Raw genomic sequence first — 21,248 nt, forward strand, 5'->3', positions numbered from 1 at the left:
GATCCAGAGAGATTTTGGTTCAAGGCTGCCTTGTCTTTGGGTGGGTGGCAAGATAATTTTGATTGTCAGGAGGAGCCCAGACCTCTTAAAAACCTCAGACAGACAATGAGGTCTAAGCTCTGGCTCTCTGCCAGGGAGAGGACAGTGGCCAGATGGAGGTACCCCAATGGGGATAGCCCCCAGCTGGGCATGACCTCTCTAGAGGAAGGTGTCAGGGCTGAGACGAGGGAAGGGGGAACTTTGGGTTCACTGGAGCTGAAGGCAAGGAATTGTGGCCAGAATACCACTTGGGTGGGGGTGTTGGGGGATGCGTCAGAGAATGGTCCCTCTTCGGTGGAGCTTCCCAGTTCTACGAGGCTCACAGGGCAGAAAAGGGGCCCAAATGATCCCTTTCTGCCAGGGGCTCAGTTAGGGACGCCCCAGGGAGCACCACTGTGCCCCCAGGAGTCACCAGGCCTGGCTGCAGGCCCTGAGGTGTGTCCCTCATTTTCCTGAGCGTTGAGCATCTGCTTCCTCATCTGTGAAATGGGGCAACACCCTCTTCCTTGGGCCTCCCCCCACCTAGGTCTACTGTCTGTTCTCTGCCTGTTCTGAGCATCGCCCTGGCTTTCCGGCCTCCTGGCTCCTTTCTGGCTGGGTTTGGCCAGTGGAAGTGGCTGGCAGGGTGGGAGGAGAGAAGGGTAGGGTATTTCCGCTGATGCTCTGTGCCTGCTTTGGCCTGCCTTTGGCGGGTGCTATGTCCCTCTGTGCCCACAGTTTCCACCAGGTAGCCCCTCTCTGACTTCAGCACTTGGGCAGGCAACAGCTCCCCACGGTGACTGGGCTCCTTCCCTTCTGCTCAGTGAGTGGTCTGCTTTCAGATCCCTTCAGTTGAACCCACTAAAGGGATTTTTTTATATGTTCAACCCCCCAACCTGAACCATGAGTTAATCCACATAAAACGCTTGGCACAGAGCCTGGCATGCAGTGAGTGCATGATTCTTGTCACCTATTATTTATTTTTGTTGTTATTATGACAAGGTTGATACCACCCCTGGCCCTTGGCTCTGACATTCTTTGCCCTTTTGCTTCCTCTGCGAGGATCTCCTACCCTCCCCCCAGCCTCCCAAGGGCCCTCAAGTCTGGGCTCACTGGCAAACAGCCAAGGAAGGGGTCTGAGACAGCAGCTCTGGGACCCTGAATCTTCCAGAGAAGGGGGAAAGATGATGTGGCCCACAGCCCACCACACTGACATGCAGAGACCCCCACATTGGGAACCTGCCAGGCCTGGGGATACAGGAGGACACATGTCCTGGGGACCCTCCTGAAGTCCTGGGAAAGGTGTCCCCCCATTAACCTGAGGGCCGTGGCTCCCTCCTGCCCATGAGCCAGAAGATGGTTAGTTCAAGCAGGATAGACTTGAAGCTGGTTCCCTTTGGACCCCCAACACTGTGTGCTGTTTGGAGGGCAGGGCTCAGCCTTGAGATCCTTTAAGTGTCTCCGTTTTCTCAACGAGCTTATCCACAGTATCTATTCATACATCAGTAGCCAAGATGCAGGGAATTCACACTGCAGTGCTGGGGGCTTTGGACACCCCCGTCTCCCCACATAGCCCCCCAAGGGGATGCCTTGATCCCGGGGGCCCCCCGCTTATCCCTCTTTGGTCAAGGTCAAGTGCTGGCTTGAGCCAGCTGTGGCTGTTGGGACCCTCTGCTCCTCTGTGACCTCCTCCTCACCTCTCCCAGCCCAGCCAGGAACTGCCCGGAGAGAAGCTGGCGGGACACTTACCCCAAACTCAGTCACGAGGATGTCGGTGATGCTGCCCAGAACAGTCACAAAGTCGAAGATGTTCCAGGCATCGCGAAAATAATTCTAGAATGGGGACCCACAAGATAGAGATGCCAACGCAGGGCTCCAGGGCTGGCCCCCATGTCCAGCCCAGGGGGCCCATTAGAGGCACAGCTTCAGACCAGTCTGAGTGCCCGGAACAGTTACAGTCAATCAAATAGCAGAATGTACCTTGCTGCTCAGATATCATGTACTCTGAGTGCCCCCTCCCTCCCTGAGACCCCCTCTGCCTTCCCATGGCTTGCTTGATCCCAGAGGGGGGCCCCTCCAGGTGCTGTTTCAGCCTCACTGGTCGAGCGGGGACAGGGCTGCCCTTCTGGGCTGTGCCTTGATTCTCCAGCAGTTCCAAGGCTCCCCGGAGACCTTGGATGCATCATAATTGACGTCATTGGGATCCTTGCAAAGACCGTCAGAGGGAAGGTTTATCACCTGTTTTATACAAGGCAACTGAGGCTCAGAGAGCAAAGTTGCTCACCTCAGGCATCAAAGAGGTGAAGAGACAGGATTTGAACCCAAATCTGGGCCAGCCCAGGGTCTATGGACAGGACCACGCTGAATCAGGACTGTGCTTATAGCAAACTCGCTAAGACGATGGCCTCTGGGCTCACATCCCAGCTATACTGTCATCCAGCCGTGTGGCTGAGGGCCAATGACCTAACCTCTCTGTGCCTCCGTTTCCTGGTCACCTTGTGTATCTAATTACACACAAGGCTGTGAGTCCAGTTATAGCCAATGGGTTGTGAACAAGAGGCAGCAGGAGTCCCCTCTGGGCAAGCACAGTACTTGCCAGAACTCTCTTCACCCTGGGCCTGGTGGCCAGCAGTGTTCCAGGGGGCAGCTGCTCCATGCGCCTGGATCTCTGAGTGACTGAAGGCAAACAGCCCCCCACCCTCCAACTCCTGCTGGGTGTCCACAAACCCTTTGTTGACTGGAGCAACTGAAACGTGGGGGTTGTTTGTTACTGCAGCTTAATTTGATCCATCATGACTGATATATCCCTGGGCTGGATTTTGGTGCTACTGGGACACACAGATATAGTATGCTGCTGTTAAAACTCTGAAATATTTCACACAGCTTGAGCCCACAATGAGTAAGCACCTCTGCCTGGATCTAAGGGTGTGGCTCAAATAGCTCTTCTCTCACGGTTCAGTGGGACCCACGCTAAACACAGGCTTTCCCAGCATTCTCACAAAAGCAGAGGGTGGAACAGAGCTTGGACGCCATTCTAAGCAGTCAGCTTCTCCCCTAAGCATCTCACACAGCAGCAGCCCCTCTGCCTCACAGAGATGGACCCGGGCTTTGGAGCCGTGCTTCTCAGGATCAAATTCTTCTAGCATGTATGAATCAATGTCCTCGGAGTTGGACTGCTTTGGCCTCAAGGCCCTCTTATGGAACATAAGGATATAACAACAATCTGATAATGCATGTGAGTCACTGAGTGCGGGGTCTGGTATACAGTAGGGCTTCCTAGGTGGTTCAGTGGTAAAAAATCTGCCTGCCAATGCAGGAGACTCAGGAGATACTGGTTCGATCTCTGGGTTGGGAAGGTCTCCTGGAGGAGGAAATGGCAACCCATGCCAGTATTCTTGCCTGGAAAATCCCATGGACAGAGGAGCCCGGTGGGCTAGTCCATGGGGCTGCAGAGTCAGACATGACTGAGCATGCATGCATGCAGGTTTTCAATAGATGGATGCTGTTTTAGGATTGAGAGGAACTCAGGTTCCACAGGCACTTTTGGCTATTTATCTAGCTGCTGCTAGGGTCCTACCCAGATGTCCTCATATTTGACTGTGCAACCTCGTCATTCTGCCCAGGGGTGTTCTGTAGCAGCATCCTTGTTGGGGTAATTAACAGCTTCTCTGGGAGCAGCTCTTCATTATGGCTTATGAGCCCTGGGGGATAAATACCCCAGCTCCCTCACCATGGGTGAGATGACCCAGAGTATGTGATCTCTGCTGCCTCTCAGAGGTCCTCCGTGGAACTGCACTCCAGTTGCCAGCATTGCTAAGCTGCTCAACAAGACACCCTGTGCTGGCAGCCTTCCCTTCTCTGTCTCACTCCCTCTCTCCCCTATGAAGCTTCCTGGGGTCACCTTCCAGATAAATCCCTTGCATTCAATTCTCATCTCAGGCTCTACTTATGCGGGGCCACAGATACAACTTTCTAGGTGGCTGGCCACATGCTTCAAGCCCCCTGGACTAGAAGGTTCCCTTCTATCATTTAAATTCCACATGGGGAACTTGGGGCTTCATCTAAGACTGAAGGGGAAGGCTCAGTGCAGAACTGTGCAAGATTATCAGGGGTGGAGGAGATGGGGTTCCAAGCCCTGGCAGATTGCATCACTTCACCACCAGAACACTGACTGGGGGAAAAAAAAATCACAAGACACAACTGCGTTGGGCAGTTGGGTCCATGCTCATGATCCCCTCAGCTCTGGCTGGGTGTGTGGTTCTCTCATGTTGTAGATGTAGACACAGAAGCAAAGGGGCTGAATGCTTTGCTTTTGGTCACACGTCTAGAAAGGGGCTGAGTGCTCAAGTATGGGTGCTCCAGGACTTCCCAGGTGGCTCAGTGATAAAGAACCGCCTGCCAATGCAGGAGATGCGGGTTCGATCCCTGGGTCAGGAAGATCCCCTGGAGGAGGGCATGGAAATCTACTCCAGTATTCTTGCCTGGAGAAACCCATGGACAGAGGAGCCTGGCAGGCTACAGTCCATAGAGTTGCAAATGAGTTGGACAGACGGAAGTAACTGAGCACTCACAACATGCCAGGCTTCCCCCTCAGTCTCCAGACTTGCATTACTTGCGTTTGAGGTTTGCAAGAGCTCTTCTGAGGGAGACACAGAGGATGGGCTTTTCTTGTGACGGAGGAGAGAGGGGAGGTGACAGCCTGAATACAATCAGACTCGAGGTCTGTCTTGTGCCAAAGCTGACACTTTTTACCATCTCAGGAAGCTGAGGTGAGAACCCAGCCTCCGTCTGCTAACACCATAAGCTGCAGGTTATTCTTCTTAGAGAGGTGGGCTAAGCATATTCTCAAGTGCTTGACAGGCAGGCCTCCATATCCTCAGGTCTCACATCTGTGGATTCAACCAACCGCCAATCAAATGGGTTGAGTCCTCGGATGCAGAACCTACAGATACGGAGGGCTGACTTACCTGCAACCTCTTGGATGCAGTATGAGAACGTGTGATTTGTATCAGTGGCACAGATCATATTGGTAACCCTGGGGGGTCTGCCGTCTACTTTTAAGACAGAAGGAAACTCTAAAGTCCAATTAGCGGCTGGTGAAAAATACAAGTGTAATTTTTTCACATCTCATTTCATGGGTCCCCTCACAGAAATCTGTCCCCTATCCACAGATCCCTTTGGGAGTCAACAGACCTCAGGTTAAGGCCACTTGCACTGTTAGTGGGTCATGAATTACATTATAAAAAGGAGGGGGCAGTACTTTCCTGGCAGGACAGTGGTTAAGACTCTGTGCTTCCACTGCAGGGAGTGGAGGTTCCATCCCTGGCTGGGGAACTAAGATCCCATATGCTGTGGGACCAGCAAATAAAAAAAGGGGGTGGGGTGCGAACATGGAATCAAGAAAATAGACAACCTCAGAGTATAGGGTATATTCTAACGGGAGATATGGATTCTGAGAAAATTTCATTTCGGTTGTCTGCACTTCTGTGTGGGCTTCCCAGGTGGTGCTAGTGGTAAACAGCCCACCTGCTAATGCAGGAGACGTACGAGATGTGGGTTCCATCCCTGGGTCGGGAAGATCCCCTGGAGGAGGGCATGACAACCCACTCCAGTATCTTGCCTGGAGAGTCCCACCGACAGAAGAGCCTGGCAGGCTACTGTCCAGGGCTTGCAAAGAGTTGGGCACGACTGAAGCGACTTAGGATGCATGCATGCATGTACTTCTGTGTATTGGGCTCCATTGCAAAGCATATTTCTTACTGCAGATTGTGGCTAGAACAGTTTGAATGCTATGGACTCAGCTTGTCTGGATCTCCGTTTCCTTATCTCCAAAATCATAATTACTCTCTCTCTTCACATCATTTAATAAGATGCACAGAGTTTGGTGTTACTTGGGAAGTATGAGAACACCTAAGCATATGGGATCTGTGTGCACTGGAGGGACGCTCAAGTCACCACTGGGGTTGGGGGCAGAGGGGCCAGGTGGGGAGACCACCGCCAGCACCCAGCATTCCTCCGGGCTCTCCCTTAACCCACAGCTCTAGCCCCATGGCCGGACTTACCAGAATCCCAAAAGCCATGACTTTGAGCAGACATTCCAGTGAGAAGAGGGAGGTGAAGACGATGTTGAATACTCTCAGGGCATTCTCATAAGCAACAGAGGCCCCGTAGAACTAGATGAGAAAGGAGGAAGAGAGGTGGGGTCAGTGGGCATGGTATTGGGGAACACATGTAGGGGTGCAGGGGTGGCTTCATGGCTGTCTTTTCCTTGGGGCAGGCAGGGCTGGGACACTTGGCTTCCCTCTTGATGTCCTGTGGAGCCAGCCTGAGCTGCAGCCCAGCTCTTCACTGGCTCAGCTCATCTTTTCACATCAAAGCAAAAATTCCTTTCTTGAGCCCTGTCTTACTTAACAGCCAAGATCCTGGGACAGTCCTGGGACAGCCTGGCCAGATGGGGCTCCTTGTGATGCAGGAGGATGTCTACAGCATCTTCTTTGTAATTTTCAAAACTTTTATTTACTTATTTATGGCTATGCTGGGTCATGGCTGCTGCTTGGACTTTCTCTAGTTGTGGCGTGTGGGTTTTTCATTGTGGTGGCTTCTCTTGTTGCAAAACATGGACTCTAGGGCATGTGGGGTCAGTGGCTGTGGCTTGAGGGCTTAGCTTCCTTGTGGCATATGGAATCTATCGTGGCTCAGATGGTAAAGAATCTGTCTGTGATGCTGGAAACTGGAGTTCGATCCTGGGGTTGGGAAGATCCCCTGGAGAAGGGAATGGCAACCCACTCCAGTATTCTTGCCTGGAGAATTCCATGGACAGAAGAGCCTGGAGGGCTACAGTCCACGGGGTTTCAACAGTCAGACGTGATTGAGCGACTTTCACTTTCATATGGAATCCATAACCTTTACATCTGTCTGCCAGGTTGCATTTAAAGGCTCCCCTGGTGGTTCAGATGGTGAAGAATCTGCCTGCAATGCAGGAGACCCGGGTTTGGTCCCTGGGTTGGGAAGATCCCCTGGAGTAGGAATTGGCAACCTGCTCCAGCCTTATTGCCTGGAGAATTTCATGGACGGAGGAGCCTGGCGGGCTACAGTCCGTGGGGTCGCAAAGAGTTGGACCCGACTGAGCGACTAACACTTTCACTTTCTTTTCACTTTCACCAGGTTCCAGGAAATCCGGAAGATGGAGGAAACCAATGCACCCAGAGGTGAGACAGTTTTCATTTAATTCATCTGGTTTCCTTAGAAACTTAATAATGGGGGCGGGCATGGAATGGTCGGGGGGTGGAGGGGCAGAAGACAGAAATTTAAAAGACAAAAAAATTGGAGACCATGTGTAGCCACTTAGATCTTGGCTCAACAACTCACTGTAAAAGACATTTTGGGGACAACTCAATATGGATCTTCTGGTGTTAACACTAATCTTGTCAAGTATAAGAACATGTGGGAAAATGTTCTGATGTTTTAGAAATGCATACCAAAGAATTTAAGGGTGAAATAGCGTGCTATCATTTAAAGTACTTAAAAAAATAGATGAAATATCCAGAATAGGTACATCCATAGAGACAGAAAGCGGATGAGTGGTTGCCAGGGACTGGGGGAAGGGGCATGGGGAGTGAGTGCTAATGGGGATGGGCTTCCTTTTGGAGTGATGGAAATGTTCTGGAAATTGGGGTGGTGGCTGCAAACACGATGAATGTAATAAACGCCACCGTACACTTTGAAATGGGTAATTGTGTCATGTGAATTTCAACTCAATTGAAAAAATGTGAAAAAAAATAGGCGAAGCAAACAGAGCAGAAGTTCTCTATGGGTGCCCCTGAGGATGGAGACTGGGTGTTTACAGGAGCCTGGATAATCAGGATGTGGTCCAGGGACCTGGAGCATCGGCATCACTGGGATACTGGTTAGAAATGCAGAGTCCCAGGCCCACCCGGTCCTTCTGAAAAGGAATCTGCATTTTAACAAGATGCCCAGATGATCTGGGAGCAGGCTGTGCTATTCTATCCTTCTCTCTTCTGTTTGTTTACAACTGTTCATGATCTTAACAATGAAAAGATAGAAGCACTTGCTTATAGAGATGAGTTTTCAGGTGACCCCAGGCACTGCTTTTTTGCCTATTCAAAAAAAATCAATAGTTAGGACTTCCCTGGTGGTGCAGTGGATGGGAGTCCCCCTGCCAATGCTGGGGACATGGGTTCGATCCCTGGTCCGGGAAGATTCCATATGCCGAGAAGCCACTAAGCCCATTAGCCTCAACTACTGAACCCACGCACTAGAGTCTGCTAGCTGCAACTACTGAAGCCCATATGTCTAGAGCCTGTGCTCCCCAACAAGAGAAGCCACCGCAGTGAGAAGCCCGTGCGCCACAATGAAGAGTAGCCTCCACTTGCTGCCACTAGAGAAAGCCTGTGCGCAGCAATGAAGACCCAGCACAGTCAAAAATAGAAAACATGAGTTAAAAAAAAATCAACAGCTAAATTTATAGAGTGTTTTTAAAAATCTGGAAATGTGCTAATGTCTTCGCAGGAATTTTCTCATTCAACCCTAATCCCCACCAGGCGTATGGAAGGTGCTATTTTTTAAATAATTCTCATTTTATTGACAGGGAAACCAGGGGCTTTGGAGATGACCAGTGCATCTCATGCCACTGGTCACTAGCTCAAGGTTTAGTGGTGAATTAAACGGTAGAGCTGGGCTCAAATTCAGACCTCTGGTCTCCAAAGCACAGGGTCAAAGGTCCTGACATTTCACTCTGAAGAGGCTCCTTGGCTCTAAGGGTTACAAGGTCCTTACCTGCCCTTTCCTCCTCATTTCATTCATCACACATTTATCAGGGGGCTCTTGTTCCCTTGAAGTCAGGGCCTCTCTGAACCCCTGGAATTTAGTGGTGATCAGGACTTGTCTCAGCCCCTTGAGACAGGTGGGTAGCAGATTGTCAGACAACCCAATACTGATATAGTGACATGTGCGGTAACAGATAGGGTGGGACTTCCCTGGTAGTCCAGAGGCTAAGACTCCGAGCTCCCAGAGCAGTGGGTTCCAGGTTCGATCCCTGGTCAGGGAACTAGATCTCACATGCAAAATTAAGAGATACTGTGCTACAACTAAAGATCCCATATGCTGCGACTAAGATGTGGCACAGCCAAATAAATAAATATTAAAAAAAATAAAATCAAATAGGATGCTTGCTAAGACTTCATATGGTCCTGGGAGACCAGGGAAGGCTTACCAGAGGAAGGTCTCTGCAGGGGCAGCCAGAAGGGGCTGGCCAGATGGAGTGCTGGGAATCGTGTGACAGGCAGAGGGAACAGCAGGAACAAGGGCTTGGTGGTAACAGAGTGCGGTCTGTCTGGGGAACTTCTAGTGGGTTCCATCTTGCTAGGGGAGGACGGGTGTGTGGGGCGGGGAGCAGGGGGCGTGGTTAAGCCGCGCGCGGGGAGGAGGGCTCACCTTCATCATGAGCACGATGGTGTTGAGGGCGATCATGGCCATGATGGTGTACTCGAAAGGCGGGGACACCACGAACTGCCACATGCGGTACTGGAAACTCTGCTTGTTCTGCGGCATGTGCCGGGTCAGGGGTTTGGCGCTGATGGCGAAGTCGATGCACGCCCTCTGTGGGAGAGAGCCCGGTGGCGTGAGGGCCGGAAGCAGGAGCGAGGTGGCTGGACATCGAGCGCCCCTCAACTCACCCAACACAGCTCTCCCGCACATTTGCCCAGATGTCTGCCTCTCTTACCCTCTCCCGTTTCCCATAAACTCATTATGAATGCTTTCTTTTCCCGACAGCTACGGCTCCTTGGTGGCTCAGACGGTAAAGTGTCTGTCTACAATGTGGGAGACCTGGGTTTGAGCCCTGGGTCGGGAAGATCCCCTGTAGAAGGAAACAGCAGCCCACTCCAGTACTATTGCCTGGAAAATCCCATGGACAGAGGAGCCTGGTAGGCTACAGTCTGTGGAGTCGCAAAGAGTCGGACAGGACTGAGCGACTTCACTTTCACTTTCACGGCTCCTTGAGAAGTTCAATTCATTTCAGTCGCTCAGTCATGTCCGACTTTGCGACCCCATGAATCGCAGCAGGCCAGGCCTCCCTGTCCATCACTAACTCCTGGAGTTCACTCAGACTCAACGTCCATCGAGTCAGTGATGCCATCCAGCCATCTCATCCTCTGTCGTCCCCTTCTCCTCCTGCCCCCAATCCCTCCCAGCATCAGAGTCTTTTCCAATGAGTCAACTTTTCGCATGAGGTGGCCAAAGTACTGGAGTTTCAGCTTTAGTATCAGTCCTTCCAAAGAAATCCCAGGGCTGATCTCCTTCAGAATGGACTGGCTGGATCTCCTTGGCCCATTGAATCCCCGCCACAAACGTGATCAGTGGGTACTGTCAGTAGCCCCACTTTGCAGATGAGGAAAATAAAGGCTCAGAGAGGTTAAGCCACTTGCCTAGGGTGGCACAGCTACCAAGTGGGCGAGTCTCAAATTTCAACCAGAGTCTGAATGGTTAAAAGCCTAACCATTCTTTCTTCTCTTAAAAAACTGTTATTGAAGTATAATCGAGTTACAACATTGTATTCATTTCTGCTGCAGAGCAAAGTGACTCAGTTACACATATACATATTCTTTTCATGGGCTTCCATGGGGGCTCAGTCAGTAAAGAATCTGCCTGCAATTCAGGAGGCCCTGGTTCGATCCCTGAGCCAGGAAGATCCCCTGGAGAAGGAAATGGCAACACACTTCAGTATCCTTGCCTGAGAAATCCCGTGGACAGAAAAGCCTGGCCGGCAACAGTCTCTGGGGTCACAAGAGTTTGACACGATTTAGCCTCTAAACCACCGCCAACATTCTTTTCATGTTCTTTTCCATTATGGCTTATCACAGGATGTGGAGTATAGTTTCCTGTGCTATACGATAGGACTTGTTTTTTATCCATTGTATATAGTTTGCTTCTGCTAATTCCAAACTCTCAGTCCTTCCCTCCACTCCCCCACCCCCAACACGTGACAAGTCTGTTCTCTATGTCTGTGATCTGTTTCTGTTTTGTAGACAGGTTCATTTGTGTTGTAGTTTAGATTTCACTTGCAAGTGATATCATATGGTGTTTGTCTTTCTCTTTCTGACTTATTTCGCTTGGTGTGATAATCTCTAGGTCCATCCATGTTGTGAAGCCTAACCACTCCTTCTTACCAAATGTTTAGCTTCTCTTTCTTTTTGAGGGAGGCAGACAGGGAAGAATAATGATTATTTAGTCTTAAGGGCCAAAGGAGCAGAGGAAGAATGCATTCTAGGTCCTCTTCCTAGCTTGGATGATTCTAGAAGGGCAAACAGTCATGCTTATACTCCCTGGTGGACTGGATTTTCTTTCATTCATGTTCTCCACCCCTCTCTGGGAGAGACTGTACTTCTTTGCCCCCACTGAAATCAGATATGGACATGAGACTCGCTCTGACTGATGAAATGTGAGATGTGACACGTGTTTTGCTGTTCTCTTTTTTAATCTGAAGTTTCTCAGAGGGGAACCAGAACAAAGACGACAGGAAGCCTGGATATGCAGTCCAATCCGTTTGTGCATGTCTGGCACTGAGATTCTCGGGATGCTTGTTACTGCATCACAACCTAGTCCAAACTGACTGATACACACACAACCTCTCTTTCTTCTGGGAACCCCAAGAAGAGCTACCCTTCATGCAGAGTGGCTTCTGCTTGGAGAATGCTGCTGTGCCCTCCCCAGATGCCCCCAGAAGCTGGTTCCTCTGTGTGGGTCTGTGTGTGTGTGAGTGGTGGGAGGTCAGCTTTTAAATGGGGATGCAACTGGAAAGTGGTACCTCATTTTTCTCCAGGCTGTACTCCTCCATCATCTTGTCCCCCTGCTCCTGGAAGGTGATGATGATCAAGGCCACAAAGATGTTGACAAAGAAGAAGGGGAACACCACAAAGTAGACGACGTAGAAGATGGACATCTCCATGCGGTACCCGGGGCTGGGGCCCTGGTTCTCGAAGGTGGCGTCCACGGAGTGCTTGAGGACCCTGTGAGAACCAGGGTGGGCAGCGGGACAAAGTGAGGCAGGGGAACAGGGACGGAGGACAGTATCAAGAGGAGACAGAGAAGAAAGGAAGAGTAGTCACTGTTTCTGACGGCGGTCACAGTGGTTGCTTTATGAAGCCATAATCTTCCCAACACTTTCTGTCTTTGGGGAGTATTGACAACAACGTCAGGATTGTCATACTGCCCTGTATCGAGGGTTTATTATGTGCCAGAAAAGGTATTCAACCTTGTATTTATTTTTCCAATAACCCTCTCAGGGAGGTTATTACAGGCTCCATGTTGCACACAAGGAAACTGAGGTTCAGCAATTGAAAGTGACTTGCTGTGTAGATCGCCCACTGAGATGGGGTCAGGTTGGGATTTGAAAACGGGTTTGTAGTCATGTATGGGAGTGGTTAGGGGGTCATGGAGGCAGGGGTGTGTGTGTGTGTCTGTGTATTTAAGCACAGGTGGTGGTGGGAACTGAGGAGGTGCGATGAGCATGCACATGGGAATGAGTGTACACGTGGCTGCTCTGTACAGTTGCACAGGTCACGCACTGCTCAAGGGCTCTGCATCTAAGTGGCACCGTTCAGCTTTGTGCGTTAATGATGACAATTTTTTTGGCAGGGAGCCCTAAAGTGCCTTCTTTGAGCGAGATCGTTAAGTATATTACTGCAATGCTTTTCTGACAGATGGAAGTGATGTCTGTTGAGAAAGGGGCATCTAAAAATTCGCTCAGAGGTGTCTAATGGGCAAGCACCGGTCCCATGTGTGTGGGTACTGTGTGTGGGTGAGTAGAGAGGCATGTGTTGAGTAGGGCGTTTGGTGAGCGAGGGAAGCAGGTGAGGATGCTGAAGGCACAGGCTGGAATCTTACAAGACCTTCAACTTGCATTCAGCAGAGACCTCTGGGAGGAAGACCGGGACTAGGGTGGGGAGACCGAGGCATTGCTGAGACACAAATTCAAGGAGTGCCAGACCTCTCAGTAATCGAGGGAAACAGCATTTTACCCAAATGTCTAGTATTTTCTACGATTTTTTAAAAAGATTTTTTTTGTTTGATGTGGACCATTTTTAAAGCCTTTATTCAATTTGTTACAATATTGCTTATGTTTTATGTTTTTTCAGTTTTTGGCCTTGAGACATGTGAGATTTTTAGCTCCCCAACCAGGGATCGAACCTGCACCCGTTGCATTGAAAGGCAAAGTCTTAACGACTGGACCAGCAGGGAAGTCTGAACTGCCAGGGAAGTCCCATTCCTGCAATATTTTAGAAAGTCAAAAGAAATGCCCCAAAGCCCAAGATGAACAAAATATCAAGCGTTTAAATCCTGGGGACTTCCCTGGTGGTCCCAGTGGTTAAGACTCCACACTTCCAGATCAGGGGGTGTGGGTTTGATCCCTGATTGGGGAACTAAGATCCCACATGCTGTGTGCAGCATGGTCAAAAAAAAAAAAAAACAAAACCTAAAAAAATTAAATTTGGGGCTTCAATTTTAATTTTGGCATGAGTTAGTCTCACCCATATCACCCCAGCCCTAACCCTGTCTGGGATGGATAGGTCCTGACTTGGAGAATGTCGCGTCCACAGTCCCGTCAGGGGATGTGACCACCTGTGTACCTATGTGCAGCCTTTCTGCAAATCAGAAACGGTGCTTGTTCTGGGAGCATGAAGCATACACTCAAGGGTTAGGTGAGCCGAGAGATGGCTGGATCTCCGCCCTTCGAAGCCCAACCACACGTGGGGGCTGCCGCTCTAGTGCATTTTGTATCTTGCATTGTCCCCACTTCCGGAAGCCAGGAATGAACCTCTTCTTCCCCCAGACCTGTCTCAGCACCGGACTCTCAGACCCTTCTTTCTCCTGCCCCCGGGCCCCCGCCCCTCCGAGCTCCTCCTGGCCCACTTACTGTGGCCAGCCTTCTCCCGTGGACACGGTGAAGAGGGTCAACAGTGCCCACAGCACGTTGTCATAATGGAACTCATACTTCTTCCACTCTCGATCCCTCGCCTTCACCTCATTCTTCTCATAGAGGAGGTACTTGCCTCTGCCACAGAAAATGGGGACCGTTAGTAAGTGGAGGGGTTTCTCCAGTGGCTCAGTGGTAAAGAATCTGCCTACCAATGCAGGAGACCTCAGTTCCTCTCCCGGGTTGGGAAGATCCCCTGGAGGAGGGCAAGGCAACCCACTCCAGTATTCTTGCCTGGGAAATCCCATGGACAGAGGAGCCTGGTGGGCTACAGTCCATGGGGTTGCAAAAGAGTCGGAGATGACTTAGTGACTGAACAACAACAACAAGTAAACAGAGGGAAACCCATCATTGGCTCCAGAGAGAGAGAGAGAGAGAGAGGAGGAGGAGGAGGAGGAGGAGGAGAGGGGTGGGGCCACCAGCCCACACTGCCTCCCACAGCCTGCAAAGCAGCAACACCCCGTTTCTCCCTGGAGTGCGTGTGCATCCACTGGGAGACAAATCCATGAATGCCACAGCCTGAGTCCAGGGGGACAGGACTCAGATACTCACATCCTTTTCTAACTTGAACACTTCTACTCCCAATGGTGGGAGCGTCAGGCTTGCGGGGTGGTTAAGAGCAAGGAAGGAGAAAGGCACATTTTGCGGTTCATCAGACCAAGGTATGCAGCTGCTGCTCCTTCTCAGGGTAGGATACAAAGGTTAGCCCCAGACTCTTAGCCTAATGCCTGGGATCTTTCCAATTTCAGCCAACAAAAAAACAGCCGGGAGTCCTTTGCCACATAGTAAAACAGGCATCCTTGGTGGCTCAGCGGTAGAGAATCTGCCTGCAAAGCAGGAACTGAAGGAGATGTGGGTTCAGTCCCTGGGTCAGGAAGATCCCTTGGAGGAGGGCATGGCAACCCACTCCTGTATTTTTGCCTGGAGAATCCCATGGACAGAGGAGCCCGCTGGGCTACAGTTCATAGCGTCACCAAGAGTTGGACATGACTTAGCATGCACGCGTGCACGACCCTTTATACTGGTGACAAAAGCCGTACTGGCTGGGCATTTGGTTAGTGAGAGGCTCAGCACTTTTCTGGACTGAGTCTAGAACTTCCCATCAGGAAGATAACCCAAAGATGGGGGGATTTCACGTCCACAACCTCTGAACTACAATTCCAAAATCCAGAAAGCTCTGAAAACCTAACATTTTTCCCCTAATGGCAGCTGGCACATTCCAACCTGAAGGTCAAATCTAGACTTGTCTCTGGGTTGCCGGTAAGCTAAGCAGTGGTTGTTTACATTTTAAAATGTTTTTTAGTTGCTAAGTCACTAAAATGTTGTTGTTTTTAGTTACAGACTCTTTTGTGACCCCATGGACTGTAGCCCGCCGGGCTCCTCTATCCACAGGATTCTCCAGGCAAGAATACTGGAGTGGGGTAGTCATACCCTTCTCCAGGGGATCTTCCTGACTCAGGGATCGAACCTGCGTGTCCCGCACTGCAGGTGGATTCTTTATCCGAGTCACCAGGGAAGCCCTGAATGGTTGAGACCAAATCAAAAGAATTCATTCACGACAAATAAAAATGAAAAGAAATTCAGTTTCCAGAAACAAAGTTTGATTGGCACACAGCCATTCTGATTCCTTTACTTATTGTCTGCAGCTGCTTTTGAGTTTCATTTGTTGTCATGGAAGGTGTATGCAAAGTCAAAGATAGCTACTATCTGGCCCTTGACAAAGTCTGCCCATCTCTGATCTAATGCGTTTGGCAACAAAACCTGACCCAGCTGGATGTGAGGCTTTGTTCTTGTTATTTATCCCATTTGGTGCAAATAGCTGCATGTTTCCCAGCAGAAGTATTGCATTGGATCACAAGGCTGTTTTAATCAACTGAAGGTGTGAGGTGCTATGTGGGACATGTGCCTCGCAATTTTTCTAAAAATCTCAACATATTCTGAATTTATCCACCTGTAAAGGTTTCCTACAAGGAACTAGATGGGTATTGCTATCCCCTACTTGACAAAGGTGGCGACTCATAAGTTGAGCAACCAGCTTAGGGCTCACGCTGAAGCTATGGGGCAGGGACTCTCATTCTACAACTGATGTTCTACTTGCAGATCCAAGCTGCAGATCTGGGCCGCCCTCAATACCCAAGCCCTCAGTTTCCAGGTCCAAGATGAAATGCAACAGGACCCTACAGTCGTCCCCCTCCTACTGTATCCTCAGCCTGCCTTTTGTCTGCGGAAAAATTTCAGCCAAAAAATAAGTTTAATCAGAGGGGTGAGAAAATGCAGAAGCAAAGGAAAACAATCAAAGAAGACTACATTAATAACAGTTTAGTCATTAAGCAGAGTCAAGGGCCTTTAGCTCCTTCTCAAGGGCTATAGATAATATCCTGAGCCATGTCCTGTGAGCTGTCTTACAGATACTGAAATCCCCCCCAGGTGGAAGACGTTAACTACACGATGACCAGACTGTAGCCAGACATAAGCTGCCGTGCAGTTATGAGAATGGGCCTCAAGGAGATGTGAACAAACCGACCCTGGAACTGAAGGTTGACTGTACTTAAAACAATTAAGAAGCTGCTGACCAATTAAGTGACCAATCTGAAGATGACCCTCACAGCTGGCTGTGCTGTTTCTGCATGTAGCTCCCTCCTTCCATCTATAAAAGTTCTTACCCACTGATTGTCAGCAGAGAAGGGGTAGTTGGCCTTTGGACAGGACTCACCACCCCCCGGTTGCTGGCATCCAAAATAAAGCAAACTTTCCTAAACCAACTTTGCATTTTTATTGGCTTTTGAGGAGCGAGCAGCAAGATTCCCACTTGTGCTTACAAAGAGACTGGTGCCTCTGATCGCCTCCCACCCACCAGCCCCGATGGGAACGCCTAGAAGAGTCAAGACTCACCGGCAATCTTTCTCAAACTCCTTGGATTCATCCGTGCAGTGGAAAAACTTGCCCTTGAAAAGCTGCACGGCTACCACGGCGAAGATGAACATGAACAGCATGTAGACGATGAGGATGTTGAAGACATTCTTGAGAGAGTTCACCACGCAGTCAAACACGGCCTGGTGGGTCGGGCGGGAGAGTGGGTATGAGGAGGCTGGAAGCTGGCCCAGCCTCCACCTCCAGCAGCTCATAATATCAAAGTACAGGATTCCCATTTTACAGAGGAGGACACGAGCCACGGCCACGCAGTTCTGAGAAGTAAGTGTGGGGGCTGCATCTAGTTCTGAGTTTTTATGCATCCCACCCCCCCAATTCTAACCCCTGGGGAACGAGGGCCACTTCTCCGAGCTTCTCCAAGGTAAGCTCATGGCTCTTTAGGGCAAGAGCAGAGATCGTCGGTGGAGAGGTCATTTCCAGTTCATTCTGTGTGTCCCTGCCTGAGGGTCACTTCTCCGAGCTTCTCCAAGGTAAGCTCATGGCTCTTTAGGGCAAGAGCAGAGATCGTCGGTGGAGAGGTCATTTCCAGTTCATTCTGTGTGTCCCTGCCTGAGGGTCACTCTTCTTTCCCAGCATCTGGAGTTGTGCGATCTCCTCCTTTTTTGCCCACCGATCACTAGGGGGCGCTCTGGATTTGCGAGTTGACTCCACGTGCCCTGGAGATTCTGCCTTGAGTAAGATGAAATCTTTCCATCATCCTGCCAACCCCCACGCTCCACCCCCCGCCCCATTCTGCTATGAATCACAGTGGGTTCTAACTACAAGTAAGCATCAAGGGTCATCGAACCTACTGGAATCGCATGTTAGCTTTACTGGCTTTCCCCGGGGGACAGAGTGCACAATTCTCATGGGGGTTTCAAAGCGGGCTGTGACCCAGAAAATCAGGAAGAGCCACTGAACCGACTACTGCTGGATTCCACGTATTTCAATGCAAGCCGGTTTTCAAGTCCGTAAGGTAGCCACATTTCCTCTTTGACTAATTCATCAACAAAAAGGGGGCGTCGAATCATTATTTCCCAAACTATGGGGGAGGAGCCCACCACCAGTGATATCAGACAATACTTTTAGGTCCTTACAGGAGCCACAAACCAAGTAACATTGATCGCATGCATGGTTGCAAAGTTATTCTCTCTCCAATTCTTTCAATCCTTTTGAGTGAAGGAGAAAGTCTTCCTTAGCTGTTGCTGTGTTAATAACATTTATACTTTTCCTTTTTATGCCTAAGTGCTTTTTTTTGTGTGGGTGTGTTTTCTTTTGTTTTTGGCCCACCAAAACAGGACATGCAGGATCTTAGTTCTCCAACCAGGGATGGAACCTCGTGTTGCCTATGTTGGGCGTGTGGAGTCATTACCACTGGGCCACCAGGGAAGTCCCTATACTTTTCATTTTTTAAGCAAGAAAGAACAAGCATCCATACTCAAAATCCTTGTCAGGCAACTCTTCTGGGCTAGATTTTGAGAATAGTTATCTTTTTTTTTTTTTTTAACAGATATTTAATTTTACCTTCTATGAACAGTGGATTCTGGTTTTTCCAACTTGAGAAACTTGACAAGCATGTCCTTTTAAAATAAATCCACTTAAGTTAAAAAAAAATAAAGTGACTTAAACATTAAGATAATACAGGTGCAACATAAATTGAAATGGGGTGTTTGAATGACTAAGCTTCATATCCTTTCTTCTTTCCTTTTTAAAAATTTGAAATGACAAGTGTTTGGGAAATGCTGCTTCATGCTGTTTTGGAACAGGAGATACTGGAGCCTAGAATAGGCAGGTGAAAAGTTTAAGGTTATGTGGGACCAGAAACCTAGTTTCCTGCTTCCCAGATTTGGGTTATGCCCTGTTTTATCCACATGATGCCTTCATGGGAATTAGGAAAAGGGACCTCAACTTTGCATGAGACGTTTCACCTAATGGAAAATTACCATAATATACAGATTTTGTTCCATTAACTCACTTTACTGCCATCTACTGGAAAGTTGTAGTAATAAGTAAATCCAACACAAAAAGTAGCAGCATCCCTTTCAACGCGGTGTCCTTAAGCAGTGTGCAAACTGCTCAGCTGTACATGGCAACCCTGGGAGATCTCCCATATACCCCGATCTCACCTTGAGCTTTGGCAACCGCTTGATGGTTTTAAGAGGTCGTAGCACCCGGAGGACTCGGAGGGATTTAATCGTGTTGATGTCCTTTCCTTTGCTATTGCCACTGTGGAGGGATGTTAGGATGGGGAGAAGGGAAGAGAGGGAGCCAAGGTCAGGCTGAGTGGTGGGTGGCCTGCAGCCACACTTGACCCCAGCCTCCCAGGTTTAGGAATCTGGGGTAAACCTGGCATAACCTTGCCTTGCTGAAGAGCAGTCAGTTCCCCTGTTACATCTGGGCTCAAGGGTTAGTGAGCAGATGGCCTTCTGAGGTTCTTGGGGTTGTTGAGGGCCCTCCACTGCTGGGCTGGGCCTGAGCAACTGCATGGAGGGGGGGTGCCTCAGATCCAGCATGAAGGAGTTAGCCCCTACCCTAACCTGTATGCTCTCCTCAGAGCTGGTCTTACTGAGCTTTTAGAAAATGGGATGCCCTCCCCGCCACATTTCCAACAGGATCCATAACGTCCTTAAAGTGGCATTTAAACAAGAACTCTCCTCCCCCACCCCCTCCCCCAATATTCCCTGAACCCATGGGGCAAAAAGAACTAGAACATCAGATGCTGATGTTGAATCACTGCTTCATTCTTTCAGGGTCTCTTAGCTCATCTTTGTCAGATTGCTGTGTAAAAGTCCAGCCCAGGGTCTACTGGGCATGAGTCCTAGCACTGTAGATGCCATGACACCCTTAGCCAACCATAATTCAACCCCCCCACCCCACCCTGCAATGAGGAGGGCACTGGGTGTGGTCATCAAAGGCTTGTGATGAATGGAACTCACCACCCACCCAGCTGCCCAAGGCAGAAACCCAATAGTCATGTTCATCCACATCCCCTCATCCTCATCGCCCTCCTACCATGGCCACCATCTTAGGTCAGACCCCCATGATCCACCTCCCAACTTCCCCCCCACTCTAAGTCTCTCTTCTTCCACCTTTTCTGCACACAGTGACCAAAACAATCATGCCACTCTCCTGCTCCAAAGCCCTCTGGAGCATCTGAATTCCTAGCAGTGCCATCTCTTAACTTGGCATTCACGGCTCTTCAAAATCTAGTCCAACTTACCTTTCCCTTTGCATCCCCATTGATCATGACACACCCCAAACCCCAGCCACATGCTCTGGCTTCTGTTCCTGCCCTTCCTCCACTGCTCCATTCACAGAACTATGCAGCCTTCAAAGCCCAAGGAAAATGTCCCTTCACAATCTCTGCTGACTGCCTCTGGATTCTGCCAAACCCCAGTGCTTATTCAGAATCGCTTTTGTTTCTGTCATTGGCTCTGGCTTTAGACAGTGTGTGTGTGTGTGTGTAAGCCCAGTTGCTCAGTCGTGTTCAACTCTTTGTGACCCCACGGACTGTAGCCCACTAGGCTCCTCTGCCCATGGGATTTTCCAGACAAGACTACTGGAGTGGGATTACCATTTCTTTCTCCAGGGGATCTTCCCAACCCAGGGACGGAATCTGCATCTCCTGCATTGGCAGGCAGATTCTTTCCCACTGAGCCACCTGGGAAGCCCTGGCTTTAGCCAGAAAATTCCCCCAAGGCAGAACTGTGGTTTGTCCTTCTACGTGTTCATTTTCCCTTTAATCTGGGTTCTTGTCTCCGCCCCTAGCACGTGCCTGGTGTGTAGTTTCAGGACACATGTGAATGGATCCAGATTGGAGTTCTTTGGGGACCAGTGAGCAAACACCTCCCTACAGTCACCTCTTGGGTTGTGAATAGAGCTGCCTCAGAGACATCCTCCATGCTGTGCCTATCTATCCAGGTACACAATCATTTTTAATGACTTTTTTTTTTTTTAAGGGTTCCTTTCTCTCCCTTTGCAGAGAAAAAGAGAATTGGACTTTAACCTGTCAGGCACAGCCATGCTCCAGGATTCAGCAGTCTGAGCGCGGTTTTTTCCTTTATCTAAACTGAAGTCATCTTTATGATCTCAAAGCTGTGTCCCCAAAGTATGAGACACATCAGGAGAGTCGCTGAGATGCTTTTAGGCAGAACACAGACACAAGTAACAGGATCGCACAGGGAAACAGCTATGTTTTCTTCAAGTTATCGTCCAGGCTTTCTGCTTTGGTCAGAGAGGAAATCTCTGCTAAGTGTTCATATGTGTCTAATGCCTCCCTGGCGGTTGGTGGTGGTGTAGTCGCTAAGACATGTCCGACTCTTTGCAA

General features: G+C 49.7%; 1 protein-coding gene across 8 annotated transcripts in view; it reads right to left on the reverse strand.

Moving 5' to 3' along the window:
* The window catches only part of CACNA1A (calcium voltage-gated channel subunit alpha1 A), a 255,543-nt gene that overhangs the window by 35,443 nt on the left and 198,852 nt on the right, over positions 1–21,248 (reverse strand). For all 8 annotated transcript variants that reach the window (XM_044948208.2, XM_044948206.2, XM_044948210.2 and 5 more), the window contains 7 exons: positions 19,048–19,147; positions 16,904–17,064; positions 13,952–14,089; positions 11,843–12,044; positions 9,472–9,636; positions 6,081–6,191; positions 1,768–1,851 (listed from right to left, as the gene is read on the reverse strand). In XM_044948208.2, coding sequence (XP_044804143.2) covers positions 1,768–1,851; positions 6,081–6,191; positions 9,472–9,636; positions 11,843–12,044; positions 13,952–14,089; positions 16,904–17,064; positions 19,048–19,147 — 961 coding nt within the window. The remainder of the gene's footprint in view (positions 1–1,767; positions 1,852–6,080; positions 6,192–9,471; positions 9,637–11,842; positions 12,045–13,951; positions 14,090–16,903; positions 17,065–19,047; positions 19,148–21,248) is intronic.

This window comes from Bubalus bubalis, chromosome 9 (assembly GCF_019923935.1).
Source record: "Bubalus bubalis isolate 160015118507 breed Murrah chromosome 9, NDDB_SH_1, whole genome shotgun sequence".
NCBI lineage: Eukaryota > Metazoa > Chordata > Mammalia > Artiodactyla > Bovidae > Bubalus > Bubalus bubalis.